This window comes from Trematomus bernacchii, unplaced genomic scaffold, assembly GCF_902827165.1.
Source record: "Trematomus bernacchii unplaced genomic scaffold, fTreBer1.1, whole genome shotgun sequence".
Lineage (NCBI taxonomy): Eukaryota > Metazoa > Chordata > Actinopteri > Perciformes > Nototheniidae > Trematomus > Trematomus bernacchii.
Window position 1 is genome coordinate 19615 of NW_022987560.1, and position 18769 is coordinate 38383.

An 18769-nucleotide genomic window follows, 5' to 3' on the forward strand; every position below is an offset into this window, starting at 1 on the left:
TGCACAAACAAGATATCGATTAGCAATATGAGATTGCACAGATTCGACAGGTATTGGTATCATTACTGACCGATCCGAACTCGCGACATGAGAAGCTAACAAAGACATCACACCACGTAGCATTAGGTAGCCAACACGGCAATATGTCTTACCTTTGTTGTTTTCTGATCAAAGGTTGTCTTCAATGGCATTAAAATGATAAAAACGCTGCTGAAGGTTAATCCATAGGTTAATCCAATGTCTCTGTGTCACTTTGAAATGATTTCTGATAATCCATCAGCAATAAACCTAGTTTTAAGTTTTCAGATTTCAGAGTGTAAAATAGATTTTGCTTTGGGCAAACTGCGTGCGCATAGCTCTCATTTCTCAATGGTAACGTGTGTGTGTATGTGGAAATTCCCCTTCGATTCTATTGGCTCCAACGGTTCAAAAGAGATGTCAATCACCAAAATCGACCAATGGGTTCCAGAGAAACGGCAAATACACCCATTTCCACCCAAATGACCCCAGAGGTGTTTTTTTGTGCTAAACCTCTCTAAAAAGGTCAAATGTCACTTGTTTTGCATCAATCTTGATACAGGGTACTTATTATATGTTATAGTTTAGATTCCTAAAGCTTTTAGTCTACTATCCCATCATTCAAGTGTGGTTTTCACTATAAGTAATGGTTTATTTTTGGGCGGACACTATAATTTACCTTTTTTTACTAAGTTCAATTTGAATGTACTTTAAAATAAAAAAAATCTATATTGATTCTGACTTTTCTACATCCAACTCACAGATTTATCATTGCTTTGAGAAAAAAGATTATTAATTTACCCCTTTTAGAAGGGAAGTTATTGTCATTTGTTCTGGGAATGTCATTTTCGAGCCTGAGACCTGAAAAACAGGCTCAGTGCTTAACAGGTTAAGGTGAATACTTTGAGAAAATGTTTTCTCACACTCTTAACACCACTATGGTTTATCTCCAGTGTGAACACGTTGATGTCTTTGGAGTCTACCTGATGCAGTGAATGTTTCCCCACACTCTTCACACCAGTATGGCTTTTCTCCCGTGTGAATACGTAGATGTTTTTTGAGACCATATGATGTAGTGAACGTTTTCCCACACTCTTCACAGCTGTACGGGTTTTCTCCAGTGTGAATACGGTGATGTTTTTTTAGATGATATGATGTAGTGAACGTTTTCCCACACTCTTCACAGCTGTACGGTTTTTCTCCAGTATGAATACGTTGATGTATTTTGAGAGCACTTGATCTAGAGAAAGTTTGCCCACACTCTTCACACCAATACGGTTCTTCTCCAGTGTGAATACGTTGATGTGCTTTTAGAGCACTTGATGTAGTGAAAGTGTTCCCACACTCTTCACAGCTGTACGGTTTTTCTCCAGTGTGAATAACTTGATGTATTCTGAGATGACCTAATTGAGTGAACGCTTTCCCACACTCTTCACAGCTGTACGGTTTCTCTCCTGTGTGAATACGTTGATGTTTTTTTAGATTACTTGATGTAGTGAAAGTTCTCCCACACTCTTCACAGCTGTACGGTTTTTCTCCAGTATGAACAAGCAGGTGGCTCTTTAAACCTCCAGATTTTGTAAAGGATTTGTCACATTGCTGACAGCTGTGACGTCTCTCTCTTCCTTTCGGTTTCTAAAACAGATGGACAGAGAAAAAGAGAAAGTTAATCCAGAAAGCATAAATACATACAGTTAAAGGTGGGGTAGGTAAGTTTGAGAAACCGGCTCGAGATCGCTAGAATTTGAAAATACACAACCGGAGAAAATCTGCCACTTCCTTATAGAGCCCCTCCTCCAACACACACGAACGCGCACATGACCAATGAGGGCACGAGATAAGTTTGTGCACAGATGGAAAGCTGACAGGCAGGTAGGCCATCCAGTTATTTTAGCCGGGCCGGCTAAAATGATTGGTCGTGCTTTTTACAGTATTACGGCTTCCACAGATGACATTTTTTTATGGATTATTTGTCAAAGCACTTAAGATATTCATTGCTATCGGGATGTTAAGAGCATTCCATGGAATATAACAAAAACTGTGTCTCGAGCCGGTTTCTCAAACTTACCGACCCTACCTTTAACACAATAAAAACTCACTCACTTAGGCGCCGACACCTCCTCATCACTCCACCACTCCCATGTTTTATTTTGTGTTGCCATAAATGAGTCTCTCTCCGTTGGTGTGCTGGATTAATGCTAATGCAAGCAAATAAAATGGCAGCTTAAAAAAAAAATCTGAGTTTTACGGGGCGTGGTTTGCAATTCGCCCAGCCAATCAGAAATTGTTAGTGTGGCCGACACACCGACGAACCATTTCCTCCCCAGGAAAGTACCACCTCTCTAGCAGGGACTATCTGGGGTGAAAAGGTTCGCGCAAACTAGGGACTAGTTCCAGATCTTTTTTGTGTGAAACCAAATCCCCCTCTCCCCCCCCCCCTAAAGCTACGTTGTGTGTTATCTGGGTTTGCTTCCCATGTCGCGAGTTCTGATCGCTCAGTGATGATACTTATACGTCTGGAATCTGTGGAATCTCAGCTTGCTAGCTAATATCTTGTTTGTGCAGTTTCGATAAGTAATAAAGTATTTATACCTAGAGTTCTGTGCTAAGTGCGTTAGCATTTTTTTGCTCAGGAATCATTTAGACGCTTCTGGCGAGACTTGTGTTTTGTTTCGGTAGAAATTGTTCATATCGTCAGTTAGCTGAGTTTCTTCCTGTTAAGTGAGTATGACACATTCATAGTTTATTCAATGTTGAGAAGCCCTGAGACACAGTTTCGTGAAAAAAAAGCCTGTTAAGCCATAGAGATGCTTTAGGTGCTAACAAGGATTTCCATTCTAGTAGTATTCTTCTACTTGCTAAAATAGATGCAAAGGCTATACTGTCCTTAGTTTTCCTCCTCATCATTTGGTGGCCAGGTAGTATTCCACAAATGGCAGTTTCTGCACATGGTGTCAATACCACGTCCAAGGCCTCAGCAAGGTGTTTGAAAATGCTTGTCCAGTATCCTTGTAGGCGAGGACAAGACCAATACATATGAGTCATGTTTGCTGGTGACGTGTGGCATCTGTTACAGGTATCCGTGACATTAGGGTATATTTTGGAGAGTTTGGAGTTGGTGTAATAGATACGGTGGACAACTTTAAGTTGTATAAGATTGAGCTTGGAACAAGACGTACTATTGTTCACTTGCTAATGCGCCATCCCAGATATCATCATCTATTGCTTGGACTAGTTCCTCTTCCCAATCTTGTTTGATTTTACCAAGAGATGTTTCTGTGAGACGGGAGATGGAATTGTAAATTCTTGAAACCAGACCTTTTTCGGTTGTTAGTGTCCATAATTGAGTCAATTATTGAATCCGGAGGGATATTGGGGAAGGAAGGGTTATTTATGGCACGTTTCCACTACACGGCCTCGCTCGGCCTCGCTCGGCATGGCTAGGCCTCGTTAGGACTGGCTCACTTTATGGCGCATTTCCATTACAGTTTAGGAACTGGGGTAGTATCGCAGTGTAGGCGGAGCCGTGACGTCATCTTCAATGAGAACCCCAGAAAAACAACACAGCCGTTAGCTGTTAGCACTCAGAGCTCACAGCTCCTCATATGTTCAGAAACTAGACAAAAGTTAAACAAGTACAAACCACAGACTGCCTGTGTCATGGCGAATACAGTCGCTGCTTTATTTATGTCTGTATAGGCCGTTGTTGTGAGTGTGGACGGTCGGAGCATATACTGCGTTAGCTTAGCCAATCTCCATTTAGAAAACACGCATTTTAAAAGGTTTTTCGCCTGCCGTCTGTCTGCAGACTTGACAAAGCATTAATTCATGGTTTTTACTAACCGGTATCAGAATGTTGTTACTTCGGCATCATTTTGAAACGTGTATTACAATTAAATCACGGTCAAATATGTTCATCTTGTTGTAGTTGTAGCCCCCTTGCCAGCGATGCTCTCTCTAGTTTAGCATACTCAGCCCGACTCAGCCTCGTTGTCTCTGGCCCTAGACCCACGATTTTATGAGGCCAGAAAAACTGTGAATTAGGACCCGCCGGCCGGTACTAGGCCAAGTGGAAACGCAACCAAAGACGGGCCGCTGACGTCACAGCCCTCTTAAACCGTGCTCCGCGCTGTAGTGGAAACGCGCCATTAGTTTAACCCAGTTACGGACCTGGACGTAGCGAAATAGATGAGTCTGGGAGGCAAAATTTGTCAGAGTTGGCTAAAGCTACCGAAAACATTGTTGATGTAAAGGTCCCTTACTCTGATAAGGCCTAATGTCTGCCACGTAGAGAAGGGCCCATCAGTGCAAGGGGGAGAAAGAGATGGTTGTTGCGAATGGGACTATGAATAGAGGATCCATGAAGTCAATAGCCGCGTTCACACCAAGTACTTTACCGTATTTAGTGCCGGCACTCAGAGCCCCGGCACTTATGACCCCAGGGCATTTAGTACAGATCGCGTTCACACCGGAGTACTTTTCCCTGAGGGAAGATTACGCAAATGAGCCGCTGACGTCACTTCGTCTTCTTCTGCTTTGGGTTTACTGGCAGGCAGCAAACAACTTCACGGCGTATACTGCCACCGGCCGGAAGTCCCCGGAGTTGGGGACTGGCTTCAGTAGAAGCTGCTGGGAGTCCCAGCAGCTTCTAGCCTGAAGCCTTCCGAGTAAATCGCCAGAACGCCGACACCTCCTCATCTCCACCGCTCCCATGTTTTGTTTTGCCATAAGTTAGTCTCTCTGCGTTTGTGCGCTGGGCGAATGCTAATGCTAATAATGCTAATGCGAGGATAATACAATGGCGGCTCTACAAAATATTTCAGAGTTGTACGAGGCGTGGTTTGCAATTCGCCCAGCCAACCAGAACTGGGGCACTTTTTTCCCCCAGGAAAGTACGATCTCTCAGCAAGCACTAAAAATGGGGGTAAAAGTTCCCGAGATTAAGTGCTCTTTTTGGTGTGAACGCGACATAAGGGGTACTAACGGAACTAAACGCGAAAAGTACGGTTAAAAGTACTCCGGTGTGAACGCGGCTCATGAGCACTTCTAAACTGGGACCATATTCTTAGGGTGGAAACAACTATCGGGTTATTCGAATATTGAGTCGGCCGGCTGGGTAATGTAGCTGAAGCAAAGCCAAAAGTGAAGTAGTAGGACAGGATTTGGCTTCAAGCTCACACCAACTCAATGTTGGTTCCTTAATCCATAAAATTATTTTGTGGATATTGGCTGCCCAATAGTAGTGTCTTATGTTTGGCTCAACACACGAAAAAGGACACACTTTAGATTTAGTATTATCGTTTGGACGGGTATCTCAGACCATTTACCGGTATTGTTTTCAACTTCAATCCCTTCCGCAGGAGTCGAATCACGTGCCCCTGTGCGTCGTCTGCGTTCAATTAACCCCTTGACTGCCTTACAGTTTTCTGATGTTTTTAATGCTTCTCCGATCTGTAAATTAGAGGTGAACTGTGCTTTTAGTGCTGATGAGCTTATCTCCATGTTTGACTCGACATGTACCCTAATACTGGATTCTGTTGCTCCTTTTAGGCTTAGACGCACCAAAGTTCTCTCAGAGCCGTGGCTCAATGACTGTACTCGTGCTCTCAGAAGCACCTGCAGGCGTGCAGAGAGAAAATGGAAAAAGGATAAACTCCATGTCTCCCTAGAAATCCTTCGTGCTTGCCTTTCCGACTACCAGACGGCAGTCAAAGCAGCCAAAACAGAGCACATTTCTCTGTTAATCTCCAAAAACAGCCATAAACCTCAGGTTCTTTTTAATGTCCTCAACTCTATCATTAATCCCTGTGATGTTTCTCCAATTGTGCCATCGTCTACTCTCTGTGATACATTTCTTACATTTTTTATCGAAAAAGTATCTGCTCTTAGGCTAGCCCACACTAGTGCTACCCCAGATCCTGCTCCTTTTCTGTGCCCTGCTGTCCTCGACCACTTTTACCCCTTTCACACCAACGGTGTTTCAGGGCCGGTTCGGTGCTGGTGCTTGAAAAGCACCGGGTTTTCCTGTTCACACCGCAGCGGAGCAGCGTCATAGCTCCGGAATCCGGTTCGTTTCGAGCACCAAAAAGTTGTCCGTCTAGAAGCAAGAACCGCATACGTCACGCTTACGTCGGAGGGGGGCGAGATTAACCTGAGATAACAGTTAAGGCGAGTACGGCAAATAAAAGTTGTAACAAGCAGTAGTGCTGAGCAAAGTGACTAGAACGCAACCACACACTTGTTAAAAAAAACACACTTATAAAGTCAGGCAACACTAACCAGGCTTCGTGTGATTCTGTTTATTTGTACCTTACTTTGACCATCCGTTCGCTGTTATTGATCATTGTGGAGAGCAGGCAGACGTTTTGTTTGTTATTATAGCAGCTATCGGATGGAATCAATACATGGGCTGCACAGGTTGTCATGTCCGACTATCACAAGTAGAATCATAATGAAAAATACGTCGGTAAAAAGTGCCTGTAGAAAACTGCTTAGCAAGTAGTCAGTTTAGCTTCGGTTGCTATGCTAACATCACCCATGTTATACCAGAGAAACTTTCATAACAGCGTTGTGATGCCAAACAGCGTCAATTCAGACTGACACCAAACAGCGTAAATTCAGACTGACACACATTCACTTAAGGGGAACTGGGGATATGTATCAGCTGCTTGTGTGACAGTCAGACAGTGAATACTTTAGAGCCGTGTGAGCTAACCCGGAGCTAACGGGAGAATACACTCGTGGAAGAGCAGCCGGCCAGCACTGCAGCGGTCGGTAAATGCCGCTGAAACACATTAATAAACAATGAACCACGGCACTCTGGAGAAAAGTATAAGGTTGGAGAAGTCGTTATTTAATTTAATCTGGCTTCGTATGATTAAAAGCAACGCAGTCCCCGGCCCGTTGTTATTGTGAGGTGAGCTCCGGCGTTGGGGAGAAACTCAGCGACGTAAACTGTGACGTCATGACGCAGCAGCGGCAGCACCAGTCGGGCTCTGAGCGGTGTGAAAAGAGCCGGCGCTAAACCGAAGAACCGGTTCTGAACCAGAAAAGCTCTAGCACGGAGCTTGAACCGGAGTTGCGTTGGTGTGAAAGGGGCATTTGAGCCTGTATCCCTCTCTTCTCTCTCGGATGTAGTCATGCACCTGCGGCCGACAAACTGCACCTCAGACAGCATTCCCTCTCGCCTTCTCAGAGATGTTTTCGAATCAGTTGGAGCAAGTATTTTATTACTTATAAAACACCTCTCTTAGCTCAGGATGTGTCCCAGCTGCCTTCAAACATGCCGTGGTCCAGCCACTACTTAAAAAGAAAAATCTCGACCCCTCCATTCTTGCATCCCTCCATTTAGGCCCATCTCCCAGCTACCTTTTTTATCTAAAGTCCTGGAGCGAGTAGTCCATGTCCAGCTACAGTCGTTCTTAACCACGCATGGCATCCATGAAAAGTTTCAGTCTGGCTTCAAACCCATGCACAGCACAGCTGTCCTGGTGCTATTAGACCTGACAGCTGCCTTCGACACTGTGGACCATAGCATCCTGCTGTCACGGCTTGAACAGTCCGCTGGCATCACAGGCTCTGCACTTGCATGGTTCAGGTCCTACCTGACAGACTGTAGCAGTGTTCATTTTGGCAGCTGTTTTTGATTTAGTCTTAGTCTTTAGACGAAAATGGTTATTAGTTTTAGTCAAACATTTCTATCCTTCATAGTTTGTCGACGAAAACTCAAAATGTTTTAATCTAGTATTAGTCGACGAAGACTCAAAACGTTTTAGTCTACTTTTAGTCGATGAAAATTTACATTTGAGTCAACTTTTAGTCAAAATGTTTTCTCTCTTTAAACCAATTCAGTTAGGCAAATACAGGTTTCTGACGTTGTAATCAAGGTGACAGCATCAAGTGTTGAAATTCGTAAAGCAACATTTCACTCTCTTAACACTTTACTTGTGTAACATCTGTTAGGCCCCGCCCCTCGCACACAGAGCGACACAGGGAGATCGCTCTTCTGGAGTGAAGAGAGCGGAAATAATGATATTGCAAGTTAGAAACGTAAGATGCATTTTGACAGACAAGACGGACAATTGGGGTAAAATATGCTGCATTTTGAATGTCCGATAGTCCACCATTAACACCTTAGTCCCGTCTCGTCTCGTCAAACGAAAATTAAATATACATTTCGTCCAAGTTTTCGTTATCAAGAATCTATTTTTAGCTCGTCTTAGTCGTGTAAAAAAGGTCGTTGACGAACAGTTTTCGTCATAGTTTTCGTTGACGAAATTAACACTGGACCGTAGCTTCTCAGTGTAGCTAGGTGCCTTCTCCTCTGCTAAAGCCCCTCTTACCTGTGGGGTTCCCCAAGGCTCGATTCTGGGCCCCATCCTTTTTCTACTGTACATACTGCCCCGAGGTTCAATTCTCACAAAACACAATATCCCCTTCCATTGTTACGCCGATGATGTCCAGATCTGTCTGCCTCTCAATTCAAATGTCAACTCATTACAGCTATTGATGGACTGCTTAGCAGAGATAAAATCCTGGCTGAGCCAAAATGTCCTCAACCTCAACGAGAGCAAGACCGAGGTCATCTTTTTTGTACCCCAAACTCCAGCCTCCCCGGTTGAAAATTCTGGGCTCCCTCAATAAAAACATCCTCCCCTCTGTCATGAACCTTGGAGTGACCTTCAATAGCACTTTTAAATTTGATAAGCAGGTCTGCACCGTAGTCAAGACCTGCTTTTTTTAAATACGACTATTAGCCAAGACCACGTTGTTTTTATCTTTAAAGACCTAGAAAGGGTTATTAACGCCTTTGTAACCTCGAGACTGGACTACTGCAACGCTCTGTATGTGGGTATGGACCAGGCGTCAATTAGACGCCTGCCGCTAGTGCAAAACGCAGCTGCACGTCTTCTCACTGGCCACAAAAAGCGTGACCACATCACCCCAATTCTGGCCTCACTGCACTGGCTTCCAATTCGGTTCAGAATTTATTTTAAACTCCTTTTATTTGTTTTTAAAGCACTAAATGGGCTGGCTCTGGCCTATATAGCTGAACTCCTCCAGCGCTACACCCCAGCTAGAGCTTTAAGGTCTGCTGACCAGCTGCTGCTGGTAGTGCCCAAGACCAGGCTCAAAACCTGAGGGCACCGAGCCTTCGCAGCAGCTGGTCCAAGGCTCTGGAACACTCTGCCCCTCCATGTGAGGTCGGCCCAGACCCTAGGGTTTTTTAAATCAACACTTAAAACTCACTTAATAATAACAATAATAATGGGTTCCATTTATAAAGCACTTCATATTCGAATTCAAATCCCGAAGTGCTACAAGCAGTGAGCATGAACAGTATAAATAGACATGACACAACACGGTAGAATTAATAAGCAATAAAAAAATAAAAAAATAAATAAATAAAAGGGTGGTAAAAAGGTCTAGGCAAAGGCTCTTTTGAAGAGATGGGTTTTGAGGCCTTTTTTAAAAGTCTCCACGGTCTTCTCTCTGGCCTTCTAGTCTGAGCGGAGCACGACTCCTGACATTTCCCTGTGTGTTCTTTTTTATTTGTGCTGTTGTATTTGTTGTTAAGTGTTTTTATTGTAAAGTATTTTTATTGTATGTACAGCACTTTGTCTCAACCAAATCGTTTAAAAAATGTGCTATATAAAAAAATACTTGATTTGATGTTTGGAAGCGCTAATCCTCCTGTAGATCTGTGCCTTTGTAAAAGCTCTCTCCTAATTCTAGGAGTCTTCCCTTGCCATAAAAAAGAGGAGATTAGTGTGTCCCTTGTACACAAAAGTGATTTGGGTAGAAAGACTGGCAGACAGTGAAAGAGGTACAGGAAGCGAGGGAGCACGTTCATTTTTTATACAGTTTACCCAGCGATAGTTAAATCTAAATTATTCCACCTTTCCAAATCAAATTTGAGCTTGTCAATTAGTGGTGGGACGTTGTTTTTGTAAAGGTCTGAGAGTTTTCCACATATATTCACACCTAAGTACTTAAAATTACTCCTAGACATCTTAAAGGGGATGAGTCTATCGGGGATCTGGAGGGCCAGATCATTTACAGGGAAGCACTCACTCTTGGAAAAGTTTAATTTGTACCCTGAAAAGGTTCCGAAACGAGATCAATTATTTGAGGAATGGTAGATATGGGGCTAGAAATGAACAATCGTAAATTGTCAGCGTATAACGAGAGTATGTGTTCTGAACCATATCTGGTAATTCCTTGTTTAAAGCTGGCAGATTTAAGCGCAATTGATAAGGGTTCAATCGCCTTGGTGAATAGTAACGGGCTTAACCTGTTAAGCCCTGAGCCTGTTTTTCAGGTCTCAGGCTCGAAAATGACATTCCCAGACCAAATGACCATATCTTCCCTTCTAAAAGGGTTAAATTAATAATCTTTTTTCTCAAAGTAATGATAAACCTGTGAGTTGGATGTAGAAAAGTCAGAATCAATATAGATGTTTTTTTATTTTAAAGAAAATTCAGATTTTACATAATAAAAAAACTGTAAATTATAGTGTCCGTCCAAAAATTCTTTTTTACTTATAGTGAAAAAGAAACCACTTCTGGGGTCATTTGGGTGGATTTTCCATATCTCTGGCCCCCCTTGCTCGATTTTGATGGTTGACACCTCTTTGTGACCGTTAGAGCCAATAGAATCGAAGGGGGAGTCCCCCACACACACTCATTGTGAAAAGAAAAGGTGGGGGCTTCGCGCATGCAGTTTTGCATCAGAGCGAACCTATCTTTAGCTCTGACATCTGGAAACGGAAAAGCATTTTTATTGCTTCTGGATTATCAGAATTATATTCAAAGGGACACAGACACATTGGATTAACCTATGGATTAACTTGAGCAGCCTTTTTATCGTTTTAATGCCATTGAAGACCACTTTGGAGAGACTACAGAGCCAAGGTAAACATGTTAGCATTTTTAGCTACCTAGTTAAATGAACATGCCCTCAGACACTGTTTCCTGCAAGATGTTGCGGCAGTGCCCCGGTACCTGGGTCTCTCGGGCTTAACAGGTTAAGGACCTCAAATAGAAAGCCCCACTCCACCCTGTTGAACGCTTTCTCAGGAGGAGGATGTTGAGAAGGCGACGGATGTTGGAGAAGGAGTGTCGGCTTTTCATGAACCCAGTTTGGTCTAATGATATGTTTGTCATGACTGTTTCAAGGCGTATGGCTATTGTTCTAGCTAGGATCTTATAGTCCGCATTCAAAAGGGAGATGGGGCGATAAGAGCTACATTCAGAATTTTCCTTGCCTGGTTTTAAGAATACGATTACTACCGCCTCAATGAGAGTTTGAGAAAAAGCTCCCCGGTCCAGAGAGTCCTCGAGCATTCTCAAAAAGAGGGGGGGGCAATTTATCAATAAATTTTTTACAAAGCTCAATTGGATAACCGTCTGGGCCTTGTCACTCTGGATCAGCCTGATCAAATCAGCTATTTAACTGGGCTTTAGAGGTTGATCCAACTCACCCACCTGAGCAGGTGTTATGGACGGAAATTCCAGATCATCCAAGAATGTTGTTCTGTCCGCATTATGGACAGGGGCTTGTTTTAAAGGTCTCATTGATAACAGATGGGATTGCTGTGAGTTCACGAGTAGGGGTCCGTATTTGTTTAATTTGTTGGGAGGCCGACTGGCTCTTAATTTGGTGCGCTAGGACAGGGGTTCCCAACCCCCGGAGGTGTTACTGCCGGGCCGCGAAATAGCTGTGAGTTTATCGTAATATTTGCAGAATTATAAATATATACAAATATTTTATCATAATGTTTTTTTTAATTTTCGCACCTATACCAGTCATATTATTTCATCCAGTAGCTAGTTAAACTTTCACCAGAAAACAGTTGAAAATGGCTTTTATGATGTTCCGAGGGATTCGGCGGCTCAGCCTAAGGTCTCAGCCTCTTGTGCGCACGAGAAAGTTACCGGTGCGCCAAGTAGGAAGAGGAGCACACAGGAGACAACCATTTCATTGCAGACTGTTATGTTTATGTGGGGTAATGACAGTGCATACATTATTTGAGATATATTTAGAACTCTGACTTCATTTTAAGGACATGTCGGCCAGGGGTGTAGAGCTATTTGTTTAAGCACCGGATTGGCAAAACAGGAGAGTCAGTAAACCAGTCTGCCTTGATCTATGAATTAATGTCCGGGACTCTCACAGTATCTGCTGCCCACAGCTGTTTTATAGAAGGAAACCCTCCTTCACTTCATGAAATGGCTGCAGCATCAGGAGGCAGCGGGACGTGTAACTCCGCCTCTGAGAAGTGCAGCACCAGCGCGCCGAGAGCTGTGCCTTTTGACGCAGCGCCTTCACTGTGTTTACCTTCTTCAGAACAGCTTAAGAGTGACTGCAGGCTGCTACGTGTTAACCACACACACCTCTACACATATCGAACTGCCTGATTATTCACCCTATTACTCGTTTTATGAAGGAGATGTCCTGTCACCAAGGCGCATGATGTGTGTGTGCACCGAAACAAACGACACCATCATAATATCTTCTGAAACAAATGCCAGTGACACCCTTTAGAACTAGGGTTATAATTTCTGAGCCCCACTCTCTGTTTGCTTCCCCTGTCGCGAGTTCTGATCGCTCAGTGATGATACTAATACCTATAGAATCTGTGGAATCTCAGCTTCAATCTGATATCTTGTATGTGCAGTTACGATAAGTAATAAGGGTATTTTTACCTTGAGTTCTGTGCTAAGTGTGTTAGCATTTTTTCGCTCAGGGCTCATTTAGACGCTTCTTGTGAGACTTGTGCTTTGTTTCGGTAAAAATGGTTCATATCTTCAGTTAGCCGAGTTTCTAACCATTAAGTGAGTATGACACATTAATAGGTTTTTAAATATTAAGAAGCCCTGAGACACAGTTTCAGTTTACTCTCGGGCTTAACAGGTTAAGGATCACACCAGAAAAGACAATATCCTGGACAAATGCTTTGTAAATGTTAAAGGAGCCTATGTGATTAAATGAACTCTGATCATAATGTTGTGAATATGATACCAGTGTATAAGACCAAACTGAAGAGAAGTAAACATGAAAAGAAAGTAATAAGGACATGGACAAATGAAAGTAGGGAACAGTTGAAAGCCTGTTTTCATTGGGAAGATTGGGACATTTTTCAGGAAGGTTCACTAGATGAAATAACTACTGTTACCAATGACTATATTAAACCATAATCCCTGCTTCCTCTGACAAAATTACCATCAGTCGTCGAAGAGGTCAGAAAAGCATTTCAGTACACCAACAAAGCTGCTGGGCCAGATGGGTGCAGCGGTTTTCTGCTGAAAAACGTTGCTACTGAGCTGGCTCCAGTGTGGCAACCCATCTTTCAGGCTTCCATTGACACGCACACCATCCCTCTGTCATGGAAAACTTCACACATAAAACCATTGCCCAAAAGAACATAAGGACTGCAGACCAATAGCCCTCACCTCAGTGATTATGAAATCATCAGAAAGAATTCTGCCCCGATTTCTTATCAGTACAACACAACACATACTTGATCCATACCAATTTGCCTATAAGCAAGGGGGTGGTACAGAAGATGCTGTTGCTACTCTGGTTCATATCATTACTAAACATTTAGATAAACGTCACACCTATGCAAGAGCCCTCTTCCTAGACTTCTCAGCAGCATTCAACACAATACAAGCAGACATCTTCGTGTCAATAATTGCCTAAATGGAAGTAAATCCATACCTGATTTACTGAAATGCCGCTTTCCTCACCAGTAGAGAGCAACTAGCTTTTAAAAAAACTCCTGAACAACAACAAAAAGCCCGCGTTTTATAATCCAGTTTGTACACAACGATGGAGAAACTTAACAAGCAGCAGTGGTCCACTGAAGAGACCAGCTACCTACTGGGAATCTGGTCTTCCGAAGAGGTACAGAGGAAGCTGGAGCACAATCGGCCATTGTTGTTGTTGTCGGTGTGAGCTGTGAGGGGTTTCCGCGCGGTTTGGCTTTATGAAGCAGGCACGCAAACGGTTACGTCATGACGCAAACGATGACGCAATGACGCAGCACCAGTCGGACTCTGGGCGGTGTGAAAAGAGCCGCAGCTAAACCGAAGAACCGGTTCTGAACCTGAAAAGCTCTAGCACGGAGCTTGAACCGGAGTTGCGTTGGTGTGAATGAGGTAAATATCTCTGAGGTTGTGGTGACTGATGTTGCGCTCTCTGGTCATTCCTGTGTTTTCTTTGAGGACTCTATTTCTGTTCACACAAATGTTCAAAAAGAGGTAACCACAAAGCGATATTTAACTGAAAATACTAGGGAAATGTTTACTCAGAAGTTTTCTTCCACACTTGCCCTTGCTAACATCTCAGTAAATGAGCTAGTAGATCATTTTAATTCAAAAATAAAAAATGTTATAGATGCCATATCTCAAACTAATGTTGTTTGCTACCGTCGACAGACTAACAAACCCCCCAGTGTCAGTAGCCTCTGAATTTCTATCCACCAGGGCCTGCAATGACTTTGCCTCCTTCACTGACAACATTCAGAAAATCAGACAAGCAGTCAGTGTCTCTGTATCAGGTACAGCAGATGTGTTGTCCCTATGTCCACTTAAAATCAATTCAAACACCATGACACATTTCCATCTGATTAATGATAAAGACTTAGAGGACATTATTCAACTTCTGAAATCCTCCTCCTGCTGCCTTGATATTATTCCAATAGGATTTTTCAAAGATGTTTTTCCTTGCATGGCCTCAGATCTACTTCATATAGTAAACACATCTTTTCACTCTGGTATTTTTCCACAGGCCCTGAAAACTGCAGTCATTAATCCGCTCTCAAAAAAGAATAATCTAGATGCCTCAGTAATGAACAATTACAGGCCAATATCAAACCTCCCATTTCTAGGTTAAATCATTGAAAAAGTTGTTTTTCAACAGCTGAGTAATTTCTTGAATTGAAATAACTGTTTTGATGTGTTCCAGTCAGGCTTTCGACCAAACCACAGCACTGAGACTGCTCTTGTTAAGGTCTTCAATGACATCCACTTATACACAGACAGTGGCAGAACTTCAGTGTTTTATTAGATCTCAGTGCTGCGTTTGACACTGTTGACCACAACATATTACTAGACCGACTGGAAAACCATAGCTATGCGGATGACACAAATGTACATAACCATTTCACCAGGAGACGATGCTCCAATTCAAACACTGAGTAAGTGCATTGAACAAATCAATGACTGGATGTGTCAGAACTTTCTCCAATTAAACAAAGATAAAATTGAGGTAATGGTTTTTGGAGCCAAGGCAGAACGTATAAAAGTTTGCGCTGAGCTTCAGTCTGCAATGTTCAAAACAACAGATAAAGCCAGAAATCTAGGTGTAGTCATGGACTCTGACCTGAGACTAATGTCACAGCAGGATTTGGAAAAACGTGTCCATGCTTTTATCTTCAGTAGACTCGACTACTGTAATGGTGTCTTTACAGGTCTCACTAAAAAATATATTAGAAAGCTTCAGCTAATTCAGAACGCCGCTGCTCGAGTCCTCACTAACACTAAGAAAGTGGATCACATCACTCCTGTTCTGAAGTCCTTACACTGGCTTCCTGTGTGTCAAAGAATAGATTTTAAGATACTGCTGCTGGTTTATAAAGCATTGAATGGTTTAGGCCCAAAATACATGTCTGACCTACTGCTAAATTATGAACCATCCAGAACTCTCAGGTCTTCAGGGACTGGTCAGCTTTCTGTCCCCAGAGTCAGAACTAAACATGGAGAAGCAGCGTTCAGTTATTATGCTCCAAATATCTGGAACAAACTCCCAGAAACCTGCAGGTCCGCTGCAACTCTTACTACTTTTAAATCCAGGCTGAAGACTTTTCTTTTTGCCGCTGCTTTTAATTGAACTGTTCATATCCTACACTGCACTGTAACTTTTATTCATGTATTTTGTCTTTTAATGTTTATTGTATTATCTTTGCTTTTTAATGACTGATTTTAAATGCCATTTTCTTATGGCGCGTTTCCACTACAGCGCGCAGCCCGGTTTAAGAGGGCTGTGACGTCAGCGGCCCGTCTTTGGTTGCGTTTCCACTTGGCCTAGTACCGGCCGGCAAACTTGCCTTGCCTTACTCTCTACACTGATGATTGTCGTACCAACACATCACATCAATTCATAATTAAGTACTCTGATGATACTGCAATAATATCTCTGCTAAGTAACACAGACGACCCTGAGCTGCACCAACAGGCTGTAAATCAGGTGGTCGAGTGGACTGATAATGCTCTTGAGATCAACACCAAGAAAACTGAGGAAATCGTTTTTGGCTCACCATCTGACTCCCATAAAGTCCCCATTGTCATCCATACAGATCAAATCAAGCAGGGAGTTTCATACAAATACTTGGTGTAATGATTGACCGTCTGCTGTCATGGAAAGAGCATATTGAATATCTGTGCAAAAGGACAAAACAAAGATTTTATTTTCTCCACCGGTTTAGGTCTTTTTGGGCGAGCAGATAAATTATTCTGTTCTTTACATCTTTGATTGTGTCTGTACTGCAATGCTACCTGGTACAAGTGTTTGTCAACAGCTTTAAAATCAAAACGGCTCCACCTGTTAAAAATCTGCTCAAAGATTGTTGGTCACCCTGTCAGAGACTTTCTGACTCAGCAGACCATAATAACCTGAGAGGCTGTCCAACAACATCACCTGGGACACAAAGCATGTTCTGAACAGAGAATATAAACTGCTATCTAATGGAGATTCAATAAAGTCAGACTGAAGCATCCTTTGTGCTCCAGTCAGTCCTCTCAGTAAACACAGAGCTGAATCCAGATCAAAAGCACGCTGAAGGCTCTTTGAGCAGGTTGTCTCTCACTGATCCTGCTGTTATGTTACATGTTTGTTTGTCTTGATATTTGTTTATGTTGATGTTACACATGGAGCTGCTGTGATGCAAGTCACATTTCAGACTAGATCTGACAAATAAAGTATTATCGTATCGTATACAACAACGTTCTAACCTATATCTAACCATATTGTGCATTCATATTGTATTTTCTAAACAGGTTGTGATCTTTCATTTGGGGAACAGTGTTATGAATATATTGTGATGAAGTGTAAGTAAGTAAAACTTTATTTATATAACACCCTTCTCAACACGAATGTACAAAGTGCTTTACAGTACAGTACGGTTTATTGATGTTTTGTTGAGGCAGGAGAACAGAGCATTACAGTAATCAAGCCGGGATGAAATAAAGGCATGGATAGCCATCTCACTGACCACACTGACCTGAGCTCCAGGGGTCTCTTTGTTCTCCTCCATGCTGCTCTCAGTGCTCCTTCTCCGACTGTGTCTCTGAAATAATCAACACAACTACAGCTGACACAAAACAAGACAACTCAATACAACCGACAGACACAACAAAACAAATCCACAGCCACTTCGTAGGTTCATAGCAGATGTGAGAAGTAACTAAGTACATTTACTCTAGAACTGTACTTAAGTACCATTTAGAGGTACTTTTACTTTACTTGAGTATTTCCCTGTAATGCTACTTTGTACATTTAGAACAGTTCAGAGGTAAATGGTGTACTTTTACTCCACTACATGTATTCAATACCTTTAGTTACTTTAGAGATCTGGATTAATGATGTGAAATATAATCAACTCTTAAATCAGACTTTAGTTCCACCTGGAGTAAATTCACAAGCTACCCTGCAGTATACAAAGTCATCACACACACACACACACTTTGAAGGATGTTACCTCTCTCTCCTCCTCGTCCTGGTTCTTCAGTCTTTCTTTTCCTTGATAAAACACTGCCGTTAAACACACTAATCTCCCTTTAATGCCTTTACTTATGTTTACCGATCAGCCACGTGGTATAAAAAGCTACGATCAAAGAACGGGAGGCAACAAAAACACAGTGTAACGGATAAAAGCACGGATAAATCACCCTCCAAGGATAAACTAACTCGTTGTATGTGTTTTAAAAGTCTCTTAAACACATTACATTCGGTATAAAATCTGCATCAACGTCTGTTAGCAACGTGCAGCTTCTGAGGACCGGAAGCTAGAAACGGACTGCCGCAATGCATCATGGGATTTTAGTTTTTTCTTTAAACATCAGTTCACTGCCCCCTGTGGTGAAAAGATAGAAAAACGAACGGTATTAAAATAAGTAATAATTACAATATTAATGATAATGATAGATATATAAAGATGAGACGGGTCAGACAGGTTTTAAAAGTTGTGGGAAATGTTTTTGTTTGTAATAATACATTTGTATTGTTATTATATATGGTTTGATTTTAATGATTGATCATTAAAGTGTTCTCAAAGCTGGTAAAGGTGCAGCTAGTTTGAATGACTTTGTATCTTGCAGGGTAGCTTGTGAATTTACTCCAGGTGGAACTAAAGTCTTAGCTTGTGAATTTAATAACTAATAAAATAATAAACATGAAAAATAACATATACAGATTTGTAATATTAAAAAATATGTTTTAATAAAACAATAAAAATAAAGTAAGTAAGTAAAACTTTATTTATATAGCACCCTTCTCAACACGAATGTACAAAGTGCTTTACATACAGTACACAATACACAAAATACAACTATAAAATGTAGAATAAAAGGCATGAAACACAGCAAATAAAAGATAAAACAGCAAAGAAAAACAGCTACAAACTCACCTCCTCCTCCGACGCCCCAAAAGCCTGTCGGAAAAGGTGAGTCTTTAGCTGTCCCTTAAAAAC

The 18769-nt window shown here is 42.1% G+C and overlaps 1 protein-coding gene across 1 annotated transcript in view; it reads right to left on the minus strand.

Annotated features, from left to right (window-relative positions):
* Positions 1 to 884: 884 nt before the first annotated feature.
* Positions 885 to 18769, minus strand: part of LOC117477333 (zinc finger protein 850-like) — a 195115-nt gene continuing 177230 nt past the window's right edge. Inside the window, exon 4 of the mRNA XM_034124015.1 lies at positions 885 to 1540. Within this exon, the coding sequence (XP_033979906.1) occupies positions 955 to 1540 (586 nt within the window). The 3' untranslated portion in view covers positions 885 to 954. The remainder of the gene's footprint in view (positions 1541 to 18769) is intronic.